The following is a 22,373-nucleotide window of genomic DNA, read 5'->3' as shown; positions in this document are numbered from 1 at the left end:
TTTTGCATACTTCTAGAAGTATGTGCCTCACATTTTGGGAAATACTGTTTCAAAGACTACAGATTTTGAAGTCAACCATCTGACTAGCTCTGAATTTTAACTTTACTAACTGTACATCCTGGAGCAAACCTCTTTGACCCAGTTTCCTCAACTATAAAACAGTAATGATAATACATGTTTCATGCTTGTATTTTCAGTATTAAATGACATAGGTTTTTTAAAAAACATTTATTTATTTATTTTGCTGCTCCAGATCTTAGTTGCGGCACTTGGGATCTTAGTTGCTGCATGCAGGATCTTTTTAGTTGCAGCATGCGGGCTCTTAGTTGAGGCATGCAGGGTCAAAACCAGGGCCCCTGCCTTGGGAGCGTGGAGTCTTAACCACTGGACCACCAGGGAAGTCCCAATGATATAAAGAGCCTGGAACAGTGGCTGGCACATAGTAGGTATACACTAAGTATTAGTTCCATTCTTTCTTTCCTGTTACTGATAGAAAAGACGCTTCTACAGTAGACTTGTATGATGTGGTGGTTAAGAGCGCTTGAAGTTAACAATACCTGGATCTGATCCTGGCTGTGCAATCTTAGGCAAGTTGCTTAACCTTTCTGTCTCAGTTTCATTTTCTAAAAAGAAGATAGCTCTACATCACTGGCTTCCTGGGGAGACTAAAAGAGATCATGTGTTAGCACAGGCCTAACACCTAGTAAGAACTCAATGGGTGATAGTTATTATTACTATCACTGGTGAGAGGAGGTGGAATTTGAAAGGGAATGATGTAATTTGACCCATATGAAGAAAATGGGCCTGGGTAATAGCGGGTAGGAAGGCAGTCAGCTGCACAGGTGAGGAGTGTTGAGAGGCGAGAACTACCTCAGAGCAGATCAAGAATTCTACTCTTTACCAGAATGGATGGGGCAAAGGAGAGAAAGGAACCTTCACAAATGCCCAGATAATGACAGGTATCTCTTGGGAAACGGGGGTGGGATGGGTCTCCTCAGGTCCCACTCTGTACAGAACTGAAATGTGAAGGCAGACAATCTGAGAATGTCTCATTTTCTGTTCAGCTTTATTCACAGTGACGGTCCCGAAGGAAATGTACACGGTAGACTACGGTGGCAATGTGACCTTGGAGTGTGATTTTGACACCGGAGGTCATGTGGAACTCGGAGAGTTAAAAGCCAGTTTGCAAAAGGTGGAAAATGATACAACCTTGCTCAGTGAAAGAGCCACTTTGCTGGAGGAGCAGCTGCCCCTGGGGAAGGCCTTGTTTCACATCCCCCAAGTCCAAGTGAGGGATGCAGGGCAGTACCGCTGCCTGATCATCTATGGGATCGCCTGGGACTACAAGTACCTGACTCTGAAAGTCAAAGGTGAGTAGTTTCAGGGACTGGAATACATGGAGGCATCTCTCCAACACAGGACCTGCATTAGCTGCAAGTAACAAGCTCAAGCCCAAACTGGGAGGATGGCTATAAAGAGACAGAGAGGGCTTCCCTGGTGGCGCAGTGGTTGAGAATCCGCCTGCCGATGCAGGGGACACGGGTTCGTGCCCCGATCCGGGAAGATCCCACATGCCGCAGAGCGGCTGGGCCCGTGAGCCATGGCCGCTGAGCCTGCGCGTCCGGAGCCTGCGCTCCGCAATGGGAGAGGCCACAACAGTGAGAGGCCCGAATACCACAAACAAACAAACAAACAAACAAAAAAGAGACAGAGATACCTCAGAGAAAACAAAAGCACCTGCTCAGAAATATTTTTTGATATCTGAGTATAAAGCAGTGGAGGTGAGGGCAAATAGGGATAGAGGGAATAAAACTGGTCTAGAGAAAGCCAGGAAAATGAGTCCCTGAAAGGTGGGAGGTACCAAAGATAAGTTTTGCCTAATTCACAGGAACAATACTGACTTGATATTAAACTACTTTTTCAGAGTCCAGAGTTTTTTAAACCATGATTTGCCACTCATTAACAGATTAAAATATCAGTTTACTGAGTAGCAACCAGGTGGGTGTTTTTTACCAATAAAATGAATGAACCGATTGAATAGAATAGAATATATCAGGGCATCACATAGTAGGGCTTAGTGTTGTTTTGTGAAACACAAATTATTTCAGAGGTGTGTGTGTGTGTGCACGCACATGTGTGCGTGTGCCTCTTGGCTTGTGGTGTGCTAATTTTTTTCTCACTCTGGGTCATAGTCTAAAAAGTTTGGAAAATGCTACTTTAGTCCCAGCCTAATCTATTGCACATGAAACAGCTGAAGTCCAGAGAATTGAAATGGGTAGCCTGAGGGAGCCAGTGAATCAATAGCTGTCCCCATTCCTCTGGGTTGAGGGCTCTCTCCACCACAACATGAGCCAAGAACCTAAATCTGAAGAGAATCTTCAAGTTCTTGTCTGTTCTGGGAAAGGTCATTTGAGGAAAGACATATAACAACTGTAGAAGAATAGATTTGGCTCTGTTCATTGGCTTACGTTTTTCAGCCTTCGCTGACTGGTCTGAGTTAAACTATGCCAGTTTTTCTCTGTCCCCTCCCTATTCCACACATTATACTCAGAGGATATGTTCTGTCTTCTGGAGAGTCTGTGGATTTTGGTCCCTAAAGACCATTGACCTTGACAGCAGTGGGGTGACTTTATGATCTGGTATAAAGAAGGAGAAACTAGAATAATTAGACATGAGGTTGAATGTTGTTTTCACCTGACCTTGGGCAGGTTATTTCACCTCTCTTAATCTCGCATTTTTCTTATTTGTAAAAGAATAGCAATAGTAGCATCTACCACATAGGATTATTGTAAAAATTAAAAGAGATAATGAACATAAAGAACTGAGCATGGTGCATAGCGTATGGTGAGTGCCTAGAGGTTTGGATCAAAGACCCTCAATTACTGCAGGGATGGTGCCCTCTTACATCTCAACTGATAGTGAGTCATCACGAAAGCCCTTAGCTGGATGTAACTGCCTTCTATCTTTTTTGAATTTCCTACAAACAGGCATCAACTGGGAGGAACTCCAGAGCATTGAAGTTAGTCTGAGTTCAATCAACTGGAGGAGCGAGGGCTCTATATCCTCACAATCCCCTAGTGTACTTGGGTATCTGCACCCCTAAATCACTGCCCCATGTTTGTTGATCTCTATTTGAGTGTTATAATGCACCTAGGGTCTTTGGGCGATTTGGTACCAGTCCCACTCTTTCTTGCTCGGGCTGAGGGATGTCCCTCATCCATGGGAGGGCACTCTGCCCGCTTCCTCACCTAGACCAGGGATGAATCAGGTGAGGAACAGATTTATTCCTCAAACCTTAATTAATTAATTAGTTAATTAATTCCTTAAAACCTTAAACCCTTAATGATCTTCCAGCTAGAGTATATGGGAAAACAAAGACTTTCTGTGGGATGCATAGCATAGGCAGTTTTAGGAAGATAGTTTCTAGATCTTCATCTTCCCCAAGTACTCGTTCCCCAAATTGAGTGTGCCTGAGAATATGCCTTCCAGGCAAGGTTCTTGGGGTTCTCCTAAAACACTTCCTCTTTTATTTTTGCTTTACCCACTTCATAAAAAGCCTCCCTTTCACCCATCATAATTACAGTGCATTGCCCTGAGGTATAAAATCCTCCATAGTGATAAACAAAAGAATGATGGGAAATATTGATACCATACCAAATTGTAATGACTAACAAATCCTTCTGCAAACCAGGAGGTATCAAATTCTCTGTTTTCAACAAAATCGAAGGAGGCCCTAGTAGAGTTAACAGCTGATAATTTTTTAAAAAGTAATTTTTTGTCATATAAATCATAAGGCTTTCAAAGAATGAAATGGTATTACTATAACCAAACTTCTTCCATTCCCACCTACTTATTCATATGAGCAAGATTCCTTAGCCCTTATAGCTACAAAAAATGAAAAATAGAAATAGAATTGATGCTGAACCTTGTCTCCTTCCAACCATAAGTCATATGCATCCTCAGATTCATGAACAGATTGAAAAAGAGAGCCTCATCCATCCCACTAAAAGATACATTTCCAGTAAACTTTTTTTATGTTTAATAATTATCAATATTCATAATATTTTATGTTTTGATTTCACATGTACTGATAATAATGGAAATTAGATTTCAATGCAGAAGAAAACTTTGAACACTTAAAGCCTCATGGTCACAAGAAAAAAAAATTTAATTTCAATAGCTATACATGTTTTGTTGTTGCAAAGAAACAAAAGGATAATCACCAAAAGAGTGTTCAAACATGTTGCATTAGGATAAAATTCTGCAGAAGTGGAATGGGAACTGATATTGGAGGAATAAAAAGAAACAATGTAAAGTTCTGACCATTAGAGAAGAATTTTTGTATGTAGTTTTCAGTGGATGGTGGTGTGTATGAAAGACACCTTCTTTGATTTCTAGGTGACATTGGATGCATTTGTAAAGAGTGAAATAATTGCCTTGCTAAAAATATGTGTTTATAAAGGGCTAACAATATAGAAACCTATGATATATTCGAAGAATGAACTTAATAAATATGTGAGAAGGAGCACACTGCATCACGATTGTTTTAGGAGAAATGCAAGCAAAAAAAAAAAAAGATTGAAGACCAGCACATAAGGATATTCTACCCAGATGAGGGGTGTCTGAAGGAAGCCAGGGAGATCTGGGACCCCAGTTAGGGTGTGCTTACATAGAACAAGACTAGAGGAAGGATGTGCTTTGTCCTTAAAATGCCTAAGTTTTGGCATATACCTTGAAAATAGGTTTATAGCATTTTCTTTGATGTCTGGGCAACAGTTCATATTAAATATAGTGAAAAGAGAATTGATTTCATAAGGACAGGGAAAAAATTGCTAGGTAGCATGGCTAGAGAGTCTAGAAGAGACAGTAACAGAAGGCTGCAGTTTTGGAAAGGCCAAATTGCAACCCCAAGGCAATTAGAAATCTGTCAGAAGAAGGCCAGGGAGCATGACTGAAGAAAAGGGTACAGAGGCCCTGAGAAGCCAGGGATTGAGCCCACAGGTTGAGAACTGGCCTGAGCAAGGATCCCAGATAGACACAGAGCAGGTACTAAGAACAGAAGGGCCAAACCAGCCTGAAGGCCTGAGCAGGCTGAGGCTTACAAATGTACTTTAAATCAACAAAAAGGCCCAAGATAGATAGAGTACAACTTCAACAAGTGGAGGAAGGTGGCAGCATAGTTTCCGTTTTCTCTCACGAGAGAAATGGCCTTCACCCTAAAAGGGCAAGTCAGATGGCAGAGGGCACAGGGAGAACAGCCCAAGAGAAGCAACTCGGTAGTGAAATGATGTCTGTACATTAAGCCTCAAGGCCCACAGAAAGCATTTGCTGAAAAAACTTACTAATGGGGCTAAATCTGCTCTCAGTGTCTTTTCTCCCTTGGGGAAACTGAAGGGAATAAGGAAACCCTGAGTTAAGAAAATAACATGCTGGGCTTCCCTGGTGGCGCAGTGGTTGAGAGTCCGCCTGCCGATGCAGGGGACACGGGTTCGTGCCCCGGTCCGGGAGGATCCCACATGCCGCGGAGCGGCTGGGCGCGTGAGCCGTGGCTGCTGGGCCTGCACGTCCTGGAGCCTGTGCTCCGCAGTGTGGGGAGGCCGCAGCGGTGAGAGGCCCGTGTACCTCAAAAAAAAAAAGAAAACAATCTCCTGAATTTTGAAGGGGAGAAATCTGGGAATTACAAACTGTTTAACCTGATGTTCCTCCCCAGGCCATTTAACAGACCAATTGAGAGCCATCCTAAAAGATTTCTTTCAGTGACTACTAGAAACCTGCCAAGATTCTCTAAGATTAATGCATGTAAAACTACATTTTTTCACCTTAGTTACGGTCATTATGATGATAAAGCAGATGATACTATGTGCAGTAGTAACGATAATATAGTACTAAAGCATATAGTAAAGATAATAAAGCTTATCTTTATTTCAGAAATGCTAGAGTTGCCAGTAACATTTGAATTATAGAGATAGCTGGGATAACAGAAACCATTTAAACCAATGGAAATTGAAATCAGAAAATAGTAATTCTTTTGATGGAACGGACTGAGAAGCCAAATGGTGACTAGGGAGGCAAATCACCAATTAGCAAAAGCAGGAAGCTGCTACCACACTGCTGGGCTGGAGGGAGAGGGGGAAGGCAGAGTTAATGGGCCCAGGGGTGGAACCCAAGTGGGCCTGTCCAGTGGTATCTGGAGCCAGGGAAGAGCTGTGGCTGCTGCTGGAGAGGCCTTATAGCATAGAATGTGGGGGAGAAACACTCATTCTCCTTCCTCCTGCTCACTCTCCCATCTTCCCACTATGCCTGCTGTTGGCTGTCATGAGCCTGGGATACACAGCCTTCCAGAGTCAGCCTTCCCGCCGTATAGAGCAAAAACTGAGGGATTGATCTAAGGGCAAACAGGCCCAGGACCCACACAGCACACACCTTGTGCATAAAGTGGTAAAACATGGGATGAATAAGTGTAGTTGACTGGATCTATAACCGACTGAACAAGTAGTAGTTGTTGACTAAGGGGCAACAAAGGTCTTGGGTCAACCTGGAGACCATCTCCAAGTGACAAGGGGTCTGTTATAGCCAACCTAGCTGAGCAGTAGATCACTCAACAAAATTGATCTTATGACCTTAGGCTGCTTTAAAACCCTGTGTTGGGCCTGAAGTGTACTCAGCACATAGGAAATAATTAGTCACACTATACTTAGTGCTACTTAGATAATATCTGGAATATAGGTCATGTTACACTGGCAAAAACAAAGTGTATCCAAAGACTGCTATCTGGAACTGGGGCTGAAAATTATGTCCTGTGAGATATGGTTGAAGAAAGTAAGTAAGCATGTTTTACCTAAGAGGTGGAAAGACTATACCGGGTCTTGCCAGTGATCTTCAAATATCTGAAGGGTTTTGTCACATGAAAGAGATAATAATAATTGCCAGTACTAACTATTTAATAAGTTCTAGGTACCTAACTCATTTAATCATCCTCACACTCCTGTTAAGGTTAAGAATTATCGTACCTATTTACAAATGAGAAAACTGAGGCTTGACAGGTCACATAACCACTGCTTGGCTTAAGCCTAGTCAAAGCTTTCCGACTCTGAAGCCCATGTTCTTAACTACTATGCTTACCATATGTTGTTTTGCTAAACCAAGCAAGTACCAATGGGTTGAAGCTACCATGAGGCAAAATTTGACTTGGCGTAAGGATGATCCTCACAATGAAAGTTTAACTTTCTTATTGTCTAATTGTGGCGATGACTGCTTCTGGAAGTAAGAGTTTCCATTCACAGATGTGTTTAACCAAAAGTTAGTTATCTAGCAGGTTACTAATATCAAGAAGAAAAGTATTATTAAAGATAAAAAGGGGCATTTCATAATGATAGAAAAAATCAATTCAACAGGAAAATGTAACAATCCTAAACGTGTATACATCTAACCATATAGCTTCAAAATATATAAAATAAAAATTGACAGACCTAAAAGGAGAAATAAACAAATCCATAATCATATTTGGAGATTTCAACTCATCTCTGTTATAACTGGTAGAACACACAAAAAAGAAAATAGAAGAGTAGAACAACACAGTTAGCCATCTTGATCTAATTGACATATATACAATTTATACCCAACAACTGCAGAATACACATTGTTTCCAAGTGCATGTGAAACATTCAAGATAGTTATCTAGCAAAGCTGCTGGAGAAGATACTTCTCAATGAGCAGGAAGTTGGACTAATCAAATTTTAAGATCACTTCCACCTGTGAAATTCTAAAATTTACTCATCTTTTCCTAAGAATGTCACCCTCAGTCCAGCTTCCCCATTGTGTATTGCTGATAATGATGTCTTTTCAGCCATTACCCTAATAAGGAAGAGGGTCTGGAGACATCTTTAATATTACATAAATGTAGGGTGTGTGCTCCTGTCCCTCCCCCAAACCTTGCTCATTCTTTTAAAAAAATTTTATTTTTCAAACTGAAGTATAGTTGATTTACAATGTTGTGTTAGTGTGTACAACAAAGTGTTTCAGATATATATATGTGTTCTTTTTCAGATTCTTTTCCATTATAGGTTATTACAAGATATTGAATATAGTTCTCTGTGCTATACAGTATATCTTTGTTGTTCATCTGTTTTATATATGGTAGTGTATATCTGTTAATCCCAGACTCCTAAGTTATCCCTCTCCCCCGTTCCCCTTTGGTAACCATAAGTTTGTTTTCTATGTCTATGAGTCTATTTCTGTTTTGTAAATAAGTTCATTTGTATCACTTTTTTGGATTCCACATATAAGTGATATATGACATTTGTCTTTGTCTGACTTACTTCACTTAGTATGATAATCCCTAGGTCCATCCATGTTGCTGCAAATGATATTATTTCATTCTTTTTTATGGCTGAATTATATTCCATTGTATGTATGTACCATACAATGGAATCTTCTTTACCAATTTATCTGTCAATGGACATTTACGTTGCTTCCATGTCTTGGGTATTGTAAATAGTGCTGCTGTGAACATTGGGGTGCATGTATCTTTTTGAATTAGAGTTCATTTTTCTGGATATATGCCCAGGAGTGGGATTGCAGGATCATATGGTAACTCTGTTTTTAGTTTTTTAAGGAACCCCCATACTATTGTGGCTGTAGCAATTTACATTCCTGCCAGCAGTGTAGGAGGGTTCCCTTTTCTCCACACCCTCTTCAGCATTTATTATTTACAGACTTTTTGATGATGGCCATTCTGACTGGTGTGAGGTGATAATCTCATTATAGTTTTGATTTGCATTTCTCTAATAATTAGCGAGGTTGAGTGTATTTTCATGTGCCTGTTGGCCATCTGTATGTCTTCTTTGGAAAAATGTCTATTTAGGTCTTCTGCCCACTTTTTGATTGGGTTGTTTGTTTCTTTGATATTGAGCTCTATGAGCTGTTTGTATATTTTGGAAATCAATACCTGTCAGTCACATTGTTTCTCGCTGATTCTTTTAGTTGAACATCTCTCCCATCTCTTCCCTTATTTATACATCCGAAGTCAAAGCCTCAGCCCAGCTCCTGATTCATGGCCCTCCTACCTCTGAAATCACCTACCAACTCAGCAACCAACACCAGCATCTTATCCTTAGCTACCTTGCTGGAGCAGACCAAGCCCTCACCTGTAACACACTACTCCTATGAATCCATTTATTCTACTCTATGACCCTCCAAAGCCCCAGAGCTTACAGAAATAATCTACAACATAATAGGATTAAATGATTATAAGAGGACATCAAATGAAGGGACAATAAGTGTAGATAAAATAACATAAAATTAGATAAAGTGGGTACTCAAAATGCATGCTTCAGATACTGATGGATTGCTAGAGGTAGACCAAAATTGGATCCAAGGAGACTAGTGAGTCTAACTACTTCAAGACCTTCAGTAGCCTGCTTCAGGACCTAATTCTTCTTATCTTCTTCTACTTCTGGGTACTTTGAAGTCCCCCTGGGAAACATATCTCTCTTCCCATGTATGTTGCTTCATCCCTAGACTTTTGTGATTACATAGAGAATCTTCCTCTTGTGATGATCCCAGTGCAGAATTCAGAATGCTGTACCCATGAAGGACATGAGTTCAAAGCTCCCCAACCACCCCATATTCCAACTGTTTCCTTATTTATTACTGGAATATGAAATTTTCCTACCTCCTAAGGTCCTTGGGTGGTTTAAGCAAGATAAGGTTTATTAAGAGGATGGAGTCAATAGTTAGAGCTACTCACCCCTGCTCCTCTCTAAGTTCTTAACTAAGTGAGCTATACCCAGAGGAATCAGTGGCCAAATGGAAATGAACTCCATTTTTTTAAATTAACAACTGGATGAGCACATAATCTTTCCCTTTCCCCTCTCTCCACTTTGGAGATTCTCTGATAATTTGCACTGGAGAACATAACTCAGAATAGGGAATTCTTGTTTCTTTCTCCCTTGTCTTAAACTGAGTCCAGGTTTGCAGATCAGTCCCTGAAGTTATCCATCCAAACTCATAGATAAGAAAATCTGCCCCACCCACCCAGTCACAAGCAGAAGCTGGAATACTGTGGGTGGGGAAGATGTGAGAGATTTTTGAGGCAGGCAGGCCAACAGACCCAGGCAACTACTCTTAATGACATGGAAAGAACTTCAAGAGAAGGCCACAGGTTATAAACAGCACTTTAAGACACAGTCACCTTGCTCTCCAGTGACCCGTGACTCAGTGAGTGACTTTGGCTATAACTAATCAAATTAGCAACTCATAACACAGAGACACACAAGGGAGGTTCTCAAAAAGAAAAAATTGTGGAGAGGGAAATGAATATTCCTTCCACCTCCACAGAATGTAAAATCACGGTGCATGAACCCAGCACCTAGAAAACACTTAGTTAATCATACATATTTGATATTTTACACATGGCTGTTAGCATTATTTTAATATAAAATCACTTTTCACAGTTTGTGCTCATTTATACTCCTCCCAAAAATTTAACAAAAAAAAGTTTCATCATATCTGTGCCATATATACATCTTTACTTCAAAGATTGTACTGAAATTCTTTCTTAAAGAAATATTTCCTGCCTGATGAGAGCTAGTGCTCACTCCCTCTTCCTTTCACCAAAAATCAGCAGGTTACTTTTCACACTCCCTGGTGTCTGCATATGTGGTTAATATTTATTTATTTTTAGCTATCATCTAAGATAACTGGACAATTTGTCCTTGTGTCTTCCTGGTGCTCTCAATGTCACTTGTGTCTATTTTAGATCTCAGTTTTCTAGAGGGCAGGGAGGCATATCTGATTAATTCATTCAGCATCCACTGCACAGAAGGGTGTGTGTGTGTGTGTGTGTGTGTGTGTGTGTGTGTGTGTGTGTGTGTGTTAGAAAGAAGTATAAATATACTCAGTTCTTGACTATTTATAGGCAGAATCTAGGTCTTTAAAAAATAATAATAGCATTTATCAAGTGCTTACTGTGTTCCTGCCCTTTTCTGAGCACTTTACATGTATTAACTCATTCATCTTCAAAGTATTGCCAGAGCTGTTCCAGGTCTTTGCTCAAAACCCATCAACCTTCACCTTTAGCAGGAATGAACATAAATCTTTAAGTTAAATTGTCCAGAGATAAGAAAAGAAGCTACAAACAAAAACAAAAAAAACAAACCCAGAGGACCTTCGAGATAGTGGAGAAGTAAGATGTAAAGATCACCTTACCCCCCCAAAAATATATCTAAAATACATCTACATGTGGAACAACTCCTACAGAACACCTACTGAACACTGGCAGAAGACCTCAGACTCCCCAAAAGGCCAGAAACTCCCCATGTACGTGGCCGTGTGGCTGACAGTGTCTTGGTGCTCCTGCCGGCTGTTAGGCTAGAACCTCTGAGGTGGGAGAGCCGAGTTCAGGACATTGGCAGAGACCTCCCAGCCCTGTGTAATATCAATCAGTGAGAGCTTTCCCAGAGATCTCCATCTCAATGCTAAGACCCAGCTCCACTCAACGACCAGCCAGCTCCAGTGCTGGACACCCCAAGCCAAACAACTAGCAAGACAGGGACACAACCCCACCCATTAGCAGAGAGGCTGCCTAAAATCATAATAAGTTCACAGACACCCCTAAACACACCACCAGATGTAGTCCTGCCCACCAGAAAGACAAGATCCAGCCTCATCCACCAGAACACAGGCACCAGTCCCCTCCACCGGGAAGCCTACACAACCCACTGAACCAACCTTACCGACTGGGGGCAGACACCAAAAACAACGGGAACTGTGAACCTGCAACCTGCTAAAAGGAGACCCCAAACACAGTAAGTTAAGCAAAATGAGAAGACAGAGAAATACGCAGCAGATGAAAGAGCAAGGTAAAAACCCACCAGACCAAATAAATGAAGAGGAAATAGGCAGTTTACCGGAAAAAGAATTCCGAGTAATGATAGTAAAGATGATCCAAAATCTTGGAAATAGAATGGAGAAAATAAAACAAACGTTTAACAAGGACCTAGAAAAACTAAAGAGTAAACAAACAATGATGAACAGCACAATAAATGAAATTTAAAACTCTCTAGAAGGAATCATATGCAGAATAACTGAGGCAGAAGAACAGATAAGTAACCTGGAAGATAGAAGAGTGGAAATAACTACTGCAGAGCAGAATAAAGAAAAAAGAATGAAAAGAATTGAGGACAGCCTCATAGACATGTGGGACAACAGTAAACACACCAACATTCAAATTATAGGGGTCCCAGAAGAAAAAGACAAAAAGAAAAGGTCTGAGAAAATATGTGAAGAGATTATAGTTGAAAACGTCCATAACATGGGAAGGGAAATAGTCAATCAAGTCCAGAAAGTTCAGAGAGTCCCATACAGGATAAATCCAAGGAGAAACATGCCAAGACACATATTACTCAAACTATCAAAAATTAGATACAAAGAAAAAATATTGAAAGCAACAAGGGAAAAGCAACAAATAACATCCAAGGGAATCCCCATAAGGTAAACAGCTGATCTTTCAGCAGAAACTCTGCAAGGAAGGGAGTGGCAGGACATATTTAAAGTGATGAAAAGAAAAAACCTACTACCAAGATTACTCTACCCAGCAAGGATCTCGTTCAGATTTGATGGAGAAATTAAAACCTTTACAGACAAGCAAAAGCTAAGAGAATTCAGCACCACCAAACCTGCTTTACAACAAATGCTAACAGAACTTCTCTAGGCAGTAAACACAAGAGAAGGAAAAGACCTACAATAACAAACCCAAAACAATTAAGAAAATGGTGATAGGAACATACATATCGATAGCTACCTTAAATGTAAATGGATTAAATGCTCCAACCAAAAGACATAGACTGGCTGAATGGTTACGAAAACAAGACCCGTATATATGCTGTCTACAAGAGACCCACTTCAGACCTAGGGACACATACAGATTGAAAGTGAGGGGATGGAAAAAGATATTCCATGCAAGTGGAAATCAAAAGAAAGCTGGAGTAGCAATTCTCATATCAGACAAAACAGACTTTAAAATAAAGACTATTACAAGACACAAAGAAGGACAGTACAGAATGATCAAGGGATCAATCCAGGAAGAAGACATAACAATTGTAAATGTTTATGCACCCAACAGAGGAGCACCTCAATACATAAGGCAAATGCTAACAGCCATAAAAGAGGAAATCAACAGTAACACAATAATAGTAGGGGCTTTTGACACCCCACTTTCACCAATGGACAGATCAATCAAAATGAAAATAAATAAGGAAACACAAGCTTTAAATGATACATTAAACAACATGGACTTAACAGATATTTATAGGACATTCCATCCAAAAACAACAGAATACACTTTCTTCTCAAGTGCTCCTGGAACATTCTCCAGGATAGATCATATATTGAGTCACAAATCAAGCCTTGGTAAATTTAAGAAAATTGAAATTGTATCAAGTATCTTTTCTGACCACAATGCTATGAGACTAGATATCAATTACAGGAAAAAATCTGTAAAAAATACAAACACATGGAGGCTAAACAATACACTACTAAATAACCAAGAGATCACTAAAGAAATCAAAGAGGAAATCAAAAAATACCTAGAAACAAATGACAATGAAAACACGACAACCCAAAACCTGGGATGCAGCAAAAACAGTTCTAAGAGGGAAGTTTATAGCAATACAATCCTACCTCAAGAAACAAGAAACATCTCAAATAAACAACCTAACCTTACACCTAAAGCAATTAGAGAAAGAAGAACAAAAAAACTCCAAAGTTAGCAGAAGGAAAGAAATCATAAAGATCAGATCAGAAATAAATGAAAAAGAAATGAAGGAAATGATAAAAAAATCAATAAAAACTAAAAGCTGGTTCTTTGAGAAGATAAACAAAATTGATAAACCATTAGCCAGACTCATCAAGAAAAAAAAGGAGAAGACTAAATCAACAGAATTAGAAATGAAAAAAGGAGAAGTAACAACTGACACTGCAGAAATACAAAGATCATGAGAGATTACTACAAGCAACCATAGGCCAATAAAATGGACAACATGGAAGAAATGGACAAATTCTTGGAAAAGCACAACCTTCCGAGACTGAATCAGGAAGAAATAGAAAATATGAACAGACCCATCACAAGCACGGCAATTGAAACTGTGATTAAAAATCTTCCAACAAACAAAAGCTCAGGACCAGATGGCTTCACAGGTGAATTCTATCAAACATTTAGAGAAGAGCTAACACCTATCCTTCTCAAACTCTTCCAAAAGATACCAGAGGGAGGAACACTCCCAAACTCATTCTACGAGGCCACCATAACCCTGATACCAAAACCAGATAAAGATGTCACAAAAAAAGAAAACTACAGGACAGTATCATGGATGAACATAGATGCAAAAATCCTCAACAAAATACTAGCAAACAGAATGCAACAGCACATTAAAAGGATCATACACCATGATCAAGTGGGATTTATTCCAGGAATGCAAGGATTCTTCAATATACATAAATCAATCACTGTGATACACCATATTAACAAATTGAAGGGGCTTCCCTGGTGGCGCAGTGGTTGAGAGTCCGCCTGCCGATGCAGGGGACACGGATTTGTGCCCTGGTCTGGGAAGATCTCACATGCTGCGGAGCGACTGGGCCCATGAGCCATGGCCGCTGAGCCTGTGCGTCTGGAGCCTGTGCTCCGCAACGGGAGAGACCACAACAGTGAGAGGGCTGCGTACCGCAAACAAAAACAAAAACAAAAACAAACTGAAGGATAAAAATCATATGATAATCTCAATAGATGCAGAAAAAGCTTTTGACAAAATTCAACACCCATTTAAGATAAAAACACTCCAGAAAGTAGGCCTAGAGGGAACTTACCTCAACATAATAAAGGCCACATATGACAAACCCACAGCCAACATCCTTCTCAATGGTGAAAAACTGAAACCATTTCCTCTAAGATCAGTAACAAGACAAGGTTGTCCACTCTCACCACTATTATTCAACATAGTTTTGGAAGTTTTAACCACAGCAATCAGAGAAGAAAAAGAAATAAAAGGAATCCAAATTGGAAAAGAAGAAGTAAAACAGTCACTTTTTGCAGATGACATGATACTATACATAGAGAATCTTAAAGACACTACCAGAAAACTACTAGAGCTAATCAATGAATTTGGTAAAGCAGCAGGATACAAAATTAATGCACAGAAATCTCTTGCATTCCTATACACTAATGATGAAAAATCTGAAAGAGAAATTAAGGTAACACTCCCATTTACCATTGCAACAAAAAGAATAAAATACCTAGGAATAAATCTACCTAAGGAGACAAAAGACCTGTATGCAGAAAACTGTAAGTCACTGATGAAAGAAATTACGGATTATACAAAGAGATGGAGAGCTATACCATGTTCTTGGATTGGAAGAATCAACATTGTGAAAATGACTATACTACCCAAAGCAATCTACAGATTCAGAGCAATCCCTATCAAACTACCAATGTCATTTGTCACAGAACTAGAACAAAATATTTCACAATTTGTATGGAAACACAAAAGACCCCGAAAAGCAAAAGCAATCTTGAGAAAGAAAAATGGAGCTGGCGGAATCAGTCTCCCAGTCTTCAGACTATACTACAAAGCCACAGTAATCAAGACAGTATATACTAGCACAGAAACAGAATATAGATCAATGAACAGGATAGAAAGCCCAGAGATAAACCCACGCACCCACGCACCTTAGTTGACATAGATTGTCAACTAATCTATGACAAAGGAGGTAAGGATGTACAATGGAGAAAAGACAGCCTCTTCAATAAGTGGTGCTGGGAAAACTGGACAGCTATATGTACAAGAATGAAATTAGAACACTCCCTAACACCATACACAAAAATAACCTCAAAGTGGATTGAAGACCTAAATGTAAGGCCAGACACTATCAAACTCTTAGAGGAAAACATAGGAAGAACACTATGACATAAATCACACCAAGATCCTTTTTTGACCCACCTCCTAGAGAAATGGAAATAAAAATAAAAATAAATAAATGTGACCTAAAGAAACTTAAAATCTTTTGCACAGCAAAGGAAACCATAAACAAGACAAAAAGACAACCCTCAGAAAGGGAGTGAATATTTGCAAACGAAGTAACTGACAAAGGATTAATCTCCAAAATATACAAGCAGCTCATTCAGCTCAATATCAAATAAACAAACAACCCAATCCAAAAATGGGCAGAAGACCTAAGTAGACATTTCTCCAAAGAAGATATACAGATTGCCAACAAACACATGAAAGGATGCTCAACGTCACTAATCATTAGAGAAATGCAAATCAAAACTACAATGAGCTATCACCTCATACCAGTCAGAATGGCCATCATCAAAAAATCCAGAAACAGCAAATGCTGGAGAGGGTGTGGAGAAAAGGGAACCCTCTTGCACTGTGAGTGGTAATGTAAATTGGTACAGCCACTATGGAGAACATTATGGAGGTTCCTTAAAAAACTAAAAATAGAACTACCATATGACCCAGCAATCCCACTACTGGGCATATACCCTGAGAAAACCATAACTCAAAAAGGGTCATATACCACAATGTTCATTGCAGCACTATTTACAATAGCCAGGACATGGAAGCAACCTAAGTGTCCATCGACAGATGAATGGATAAAGAAGATTTGGCACGTATATACAATGGAATATTACTCAGCCATAAAAGGAAATGAAACTGAGTTATTTATAATGAGGTGGATGGACCTAGAATCTGTCATACAGAGTGAAGTAAGTCAGAAAGAGAAAAACAAATACCGTATGCTAGCACATATGTATGGAATCTAAAAAAATATTGTTTTGAAGAATATAGGGACAGGACAGGACTAAAGACACAGATGTAGAGAATGGACTTGAGGACACGGGGAGGGGGGAGGGTAAGCTGGGATGAAGTGAGAGAGTGGCATTGACATATATCCACTACCAAATGTAAAATAGATAGCTAGTGGGAAGAAGCCGGATAGCACAGGGAGATCAGCTAGGTGCTTTTTGTCCACCTAGAGTGGTGGGATAGGGAAGGTGGGAGGGAGATGCAAGAAGGAGGGGATATGGGGATGTAAGTATAGATAGAGCTGATTCACTTTGTTATAAAGCAGAAACTAACACAGCAATGTAAAGCAATTATACTCCAATAATGATGTTACAAAAACAAACCCAGATGGAACCATCTGGGATCAAGATGGCAATGAACCTGACCTCCAACAGATTTCTAGGTCCTTATTTTTTCTCCTCCTAACCTTAAAGAGTACAGAAGAAAGAAGGACATGGAAAGAAAATTTTCTCCTGAAGATGTTAGAAAAAGTACTAAATAAAGTGAGATGTGGGAGTTATCTAGTGATTTAGTTTATCCAGCCTCTCTTTTCTCCAATCCCCAATTGTAAGATAATTTACATTAATACGGGATGCCACAGATTGTGGTAGGGTAAAAGCACCATTGAGATTTGGAATCAGACCTTGAGTGTGCATAAATTGGCTCCACCAGTTAAAAGCCCTGTGCCTCTGAGTGAAACACTCAACCTCTCTAGCCTCAATTACCTTCAACAAAAGTTGGGTATATTAACAATTCTGTTTTGCTGTATTGTAAAAAATTAAATAATTCAATATATGTAAAATAGCATGATATCTTGGACATAGGAAATGTTTAACAAGTTAAAACTATTAGTACCTACTATTGATAATGATAATTTTACTTCACGTGGCATCGAGTACAGAGATCTACAGGAATCCGAAAAGAGAGACTTATTTCTTTTTCTTCTTCTCTTGCCCAGCTTCCTACAAGAAAATAAACACTCGCAACCTTAAGGTCCCAGGGACAGATGAGGTAGAGCTCACCTGCCAGGCTGTAGGCTATCCCCTGGCAGAAGTGTCCTGGCCAAATATCAGTGTTCCTACCAACACCAGCCACACCAAGACCTCTGAAGGCCTCTACCAGGTCACTAGTGTTCTGCGCCTAAAGCCACACCCTGGCAGGAATTTCAGCTGTGTGTTCTGGAATGCCAATATGAAGGAACTCACTTCGGCCATCATTGACCAAGGTAAGAGCTGCCTAGCTTACCAGTCAGGGTTCAGGCAAGAAATGGATGGCACATTCAGAATAAGTAATCTGAGGAGAGTGTAATAAAGGGACTATTTATGAAGGCGGGATTAGGATTTAGAGAAAGTACTAAAGGTAGTGCAGGACACCTGGGGCTTCAAAAGTTGGGGAGCAATTACCACCCTAGAGAGGCTACTGGAACCTGGAGAAGGGAACTGTGGCCTCCAGTACAGGGACGCTGCCACCTGCAGCAACTCCAAAGAGCAGAAGCTGATGAATGGATACCACAACCTCATTCTCCTCCCCCCCTCCAGTCTCCTGCTGGTGCTTCCCATTAGCAGAGCCCAGGTGGAATTCCACTGACATGTTCATAAAGTCAACTTCTCAGAGCTCAGAACTGAGTGTTGGAGTGGAGAGAATGGATCCAGAGAGGAAACTGAAAATACCCAGCATAAAGGTTCATCATTGTGATTCAGGCACAGTGCTACGAGTCAGCAGTATGAATATTACTTTGCTGGCTTTGCTGCTAGCCAAGTGGTTTTAGGGTTTTCCAGGAAAACTGACCTCTTAAAAAAATCATTTAGAGCCTTCACTGGCTATGCTGAATCCCATACTTTAGAATTTCGTGCACCAGCAAAATTTCTGACAATTTTGGTAGTCTGACAATTTTTTAATCTGCCAAGAACATTCATTTGCCAAATAAGAGATTTAACATCTAGTATCATAATCATTTCATAAGAGACAGGTCATTTTATCACCAGAGACATAAGTTTCCTATTGTTCCTATTGTTACACAAACATCATGGGCTTGACCTCACTCTTCTGGAGGTCAGAAGTCTGAAAAGGGCTTCACTGGTCTCAAATCAAGGTGTTGACAGGATTGCACAGGCTCTAAGGGAGAATTCATTTTCCTGATTTTTCTGCCTTCTGGAGGCCACCTGCATTCCTTGGCTCGTGGACCTTTCCTACAGCCTTCAACACTAGCAACTGCATTACTCAGATCTCTGCTTCTGTTATCACATCTCTTTCTTTAACTCTCTTGCCTTTTAAGGACCACCTTTTTCACCTTTTAAGGACCCTTGTGATTACATTAGATGCCTCCCCGCAATACATACCTCAACCTGATAATTTAGGATAATTTTCCCATTTCAAGGTCCTTAATATAATCATATCTGCAAAATCTTTCTGCTGTATAGGATAACTCATTCACAGGTTTCAGAACATGGACATGTTTGAGGGAAGTCATTATTCTGCTATCATACCAATAAAGGATATAATCTCCAAATAAAGAACAGTCCCTAGTTATGATAAATTTGACTTTATAGAAGATTTGCTATGTTGTCATTATATTTCACTATTTGCCCTTTACCTTAGTTAGATAAAACAGAGCCTATGATAAGGACTTGTGTGGCATGCAGGTATTTAGGTGATGACCCCAGGGAGCAGAAATGAGAGGTTTAGGAAATCAAGACAGGAAAGAAGGAAAAGCAAATAGAAGGGTGCATTATTAAAGTTGTTGGTGTGGGCAATAGAAGCTTAAATACTCAAGGACCACCTGAGAAGTGTATAGATCATCTCCTAAGATGTTTACTCAAAGGGCTTCAGGTGGAAGGACTAATCCATCTGCTTTTACCTCCAATGGTTAACAGTTGTCCCCAGGAGTGTTAACTTCCTTCTACTGTGAGCTCCCCCCAGCATCTATAGCATCAAAGCCATTCCAGGGCAGAGAGCAATGTATCCACTTGAGGTGAATCACTGACCAGGAAGTGAGTCAAGGCCCACCCCGAATTCTACTCAATCTGTGGCTGAAATCAGAGGTGAAGCTGAGAGGAAGTGAGGCAGGACTACGACAGTCTATCCCTTGCACTGCTCAAGTCCATCCATGCATGCCCTACATTAAGTCCACTGTCTCCAAGCCTGCAGACAGGGAAGTAGCTACAATCTCTGCACAAGATGCATATACGAGAGTTCATGGAACAAGTTACAGTTCCTGCTGCTGCAACTGATCCCAAGCCATAAGTGATGTTTGTCATTTCTCTCATCCACCATACATTCTAGATTTCCCTCGCTCAGCATTTCAGATAGAATAGATTGTTTGCCTGGAAGGTGGAGAGAAATAGGGGTTGGGGGTGACTCAGACTTTCAACCCTGAGAGACATAAGCCCATAGTCACCTTGCCCTTAGCAGACTGAAGTTGCTGCGATTGCCTTTTCATTGTTATTACTGGGTATGAAAGTAACAAGACTCAGAGAATCAGTGGATCCCTGAGTTCCAGACATAGTCTTCCTTGCCTCCATTATGTAGCAGCATTTGAGTTCTTCCTGGTAATCAAGATTGATTACCAGTGCAATGATTCTTTTCTTTGCATGCTGGTCTGACAGTGGGTAGAGCTCAAGCTGACTAGGCAGTATCTAGATGCAATAGAACATATCCCTTGGTACAGCATCCTTTCGTAGAAGCACTTGCCACTAAGAAGCTGGACCTTTAATCCAGTGGAGACTAAATTTGTGGAGATGAGAAAGAAGCAAAAAATCTACAAATGGGTCACTGGAAGTAATGATGAAAGGGACCAACCCTCAGCATTGGGGGAGCCCTGGCATAAAAGTAGCACATGGTTGAGGCAAGACTGTCTGGGGGAAGTGAGTTAGAACCTGCACAGAACCATCCATCATTCAGCCACATTCAGCCATAGCTGTAATCAGGGGTAAGACAGGCAGAATATGAGTTGGGGCACCAGAGATACCTGCTCTATCTCAAATTAAATTTTATCATGGATTGGCACCAATCCACAAACCAGACTGAGAACTCTGAAGTGACTCAATGCCCATCTCATCATTAATTTCCTAGCATTTTTTTTCTAGAAGAAAAGAATCCTCCCTGATATAGTTTTCAGAGGCAGCCAGCTCCATTGTCATCTTCAAATCCCCAATTCCCCACTTCCCCAGCTATCCACACTTGGCTACCCAATTCCAGTGCTAAAGTTAGCCCGGCTTCTTTCTAACTAAGTTATTGTGATGAAGTGAGGAAGTAAGGAGAGGATTCATGCTAAGGATTTGAAAGAAATGAAGACATTAGAAACTTACCATTTTTAGGGCCAACTTTGAGTGAAAATAGTGAATTAGGCAAGTTTGGACCTTTCAATATTCTCTACCTCTTTTTTAAATCACAGCTAAGACCACCAGACTTGTCACCTTATAAAAATTGAGCTATAACTAATTCATACCAGAGGTCTACAGTCTTATATATTACAATCTCAAGGGAATTATTTTTTTCCAAGAATTGTTTAGTAAACTCTCCTTTGTTATGTGGAATTTTCTGCCTGGTTAATTTTTGGCCAATACTTTGGATGAAATGTGGTTTTCTAGAATGACACTTATATGAGGAACTTTGCTGGGAGACAGGGGCCTGGGTAAGATGAATTTGGAAATAACTGGAATCTACACTTCACATCACTGAATACATCAGTATTTTTTTCTTCGTGGTAGAGAGGTGGAAAAGCAAACTAACCATTCTTCTGGAAGCCTTGAGGCAGTGAGAAGTTAAGAATGAAGTAAGCTGGCTCTTCTCTCCAAGGGAGCCAACAGAGCTGATGGAATAGTCAACAGTCGTGGGAGGGACCTGTGGGGTCTGCATCAGAGGTTGGGAGCTCCTAGGATACCACTCATGAATGCGGCTGGCAGGGAAATGGAGGAATCTTTGTGCAGTCAGAGATTTTCAACCAGTCTCTAGGGATATGTTGAGAATCCTTCCCAGCTCTATATTCATCCTATCCCCTGACATGGATCCTCTGCTCCAGGAAGCTCCCCTTCCTTTCCCTGTAACTCTCTGAATCTGCTTGTACCTCTCCCATCACCATGACTTCTCTGCTCAGCAGTTTCTTCCACATAAAATATCATTATTCGCCCTCTTCACCAGTTCTCCATGGCAGCTCAGGTAACTCCAGGGTACAAGCCATCTTTCCCTCATCTTGCCTCCTAAAACCTATTGCCTGTACCATTTCTTTGTTTGCCTGTGACTGTACTTGTCTTTTCTCTTTCATTGGTATTTTATTTTCCATGTATTTTAATTGTTCACATGAGTCTTCTTTATGTCCAAACTAAAGCAAAACCTCAGTGCTCTGCCCATGGTAAGTGCCCAATAAATGTCAGATTAATGGGTTGGAGACTTAGTCTTGGATGACCCCAGTCCCATCATCCCAGCTGCTAGTCTGTGTGGACAGTCAGATCAGAGCAGTCAAATGATCCCCTAGTTTGTGATACAAATACCAGCAACAAAATAACCAAAGTCACACATTCTCCCACA

At 40.4% G+C, this 22,373-nt stretch overlaps 1 protein-coding gene across 2 annotated transcripts in view; it reads left to right on the top strand.

Annotated features, from left to right (window-relative positions):
• Positions 1–22,373, top strand: part of PDCD1LG2 (programmed cell death 1 ligand 2) — an 85,477-nt gene that overhangs the window by 7,760 nt on the left and 55,344 nt on the right. For both annotated transcript variants that reach the window (XM_067041578.1, XM_067041579.1), the window contains exons 2-3: positions 1,065–1,370; positions 17,806–18,072. In XM_067041578.1, coding sequence (XP_066897679.1) covers positions 1,065–1,370; positions 17,806–18,072 — 573 coding nt within the window. The remainder of the gene's footprint in view (positions 1–1,064; positions 1,371–17,805; positions 18,073–22,373) is intronic.

This window comes from Kogia breviceps, chromosome 8, assembly GCF_026419965.1.
Source record: "Kogia breviceps isolate mKogBre1 chromosome 8, mKogBre1 haplotype 1, whole genome shotgun sequence".
Lineage (NCBI taxonomy): Eukaryota > Metazoa > Chordata > Mammalia > Artiodactyla > Physeteridae > Kogia > Kogia breviceps.
Note: the sequence above shows the minus strand (reverse complement) of the source record. Positions and strands in the feature narration are given on the sequence as shown.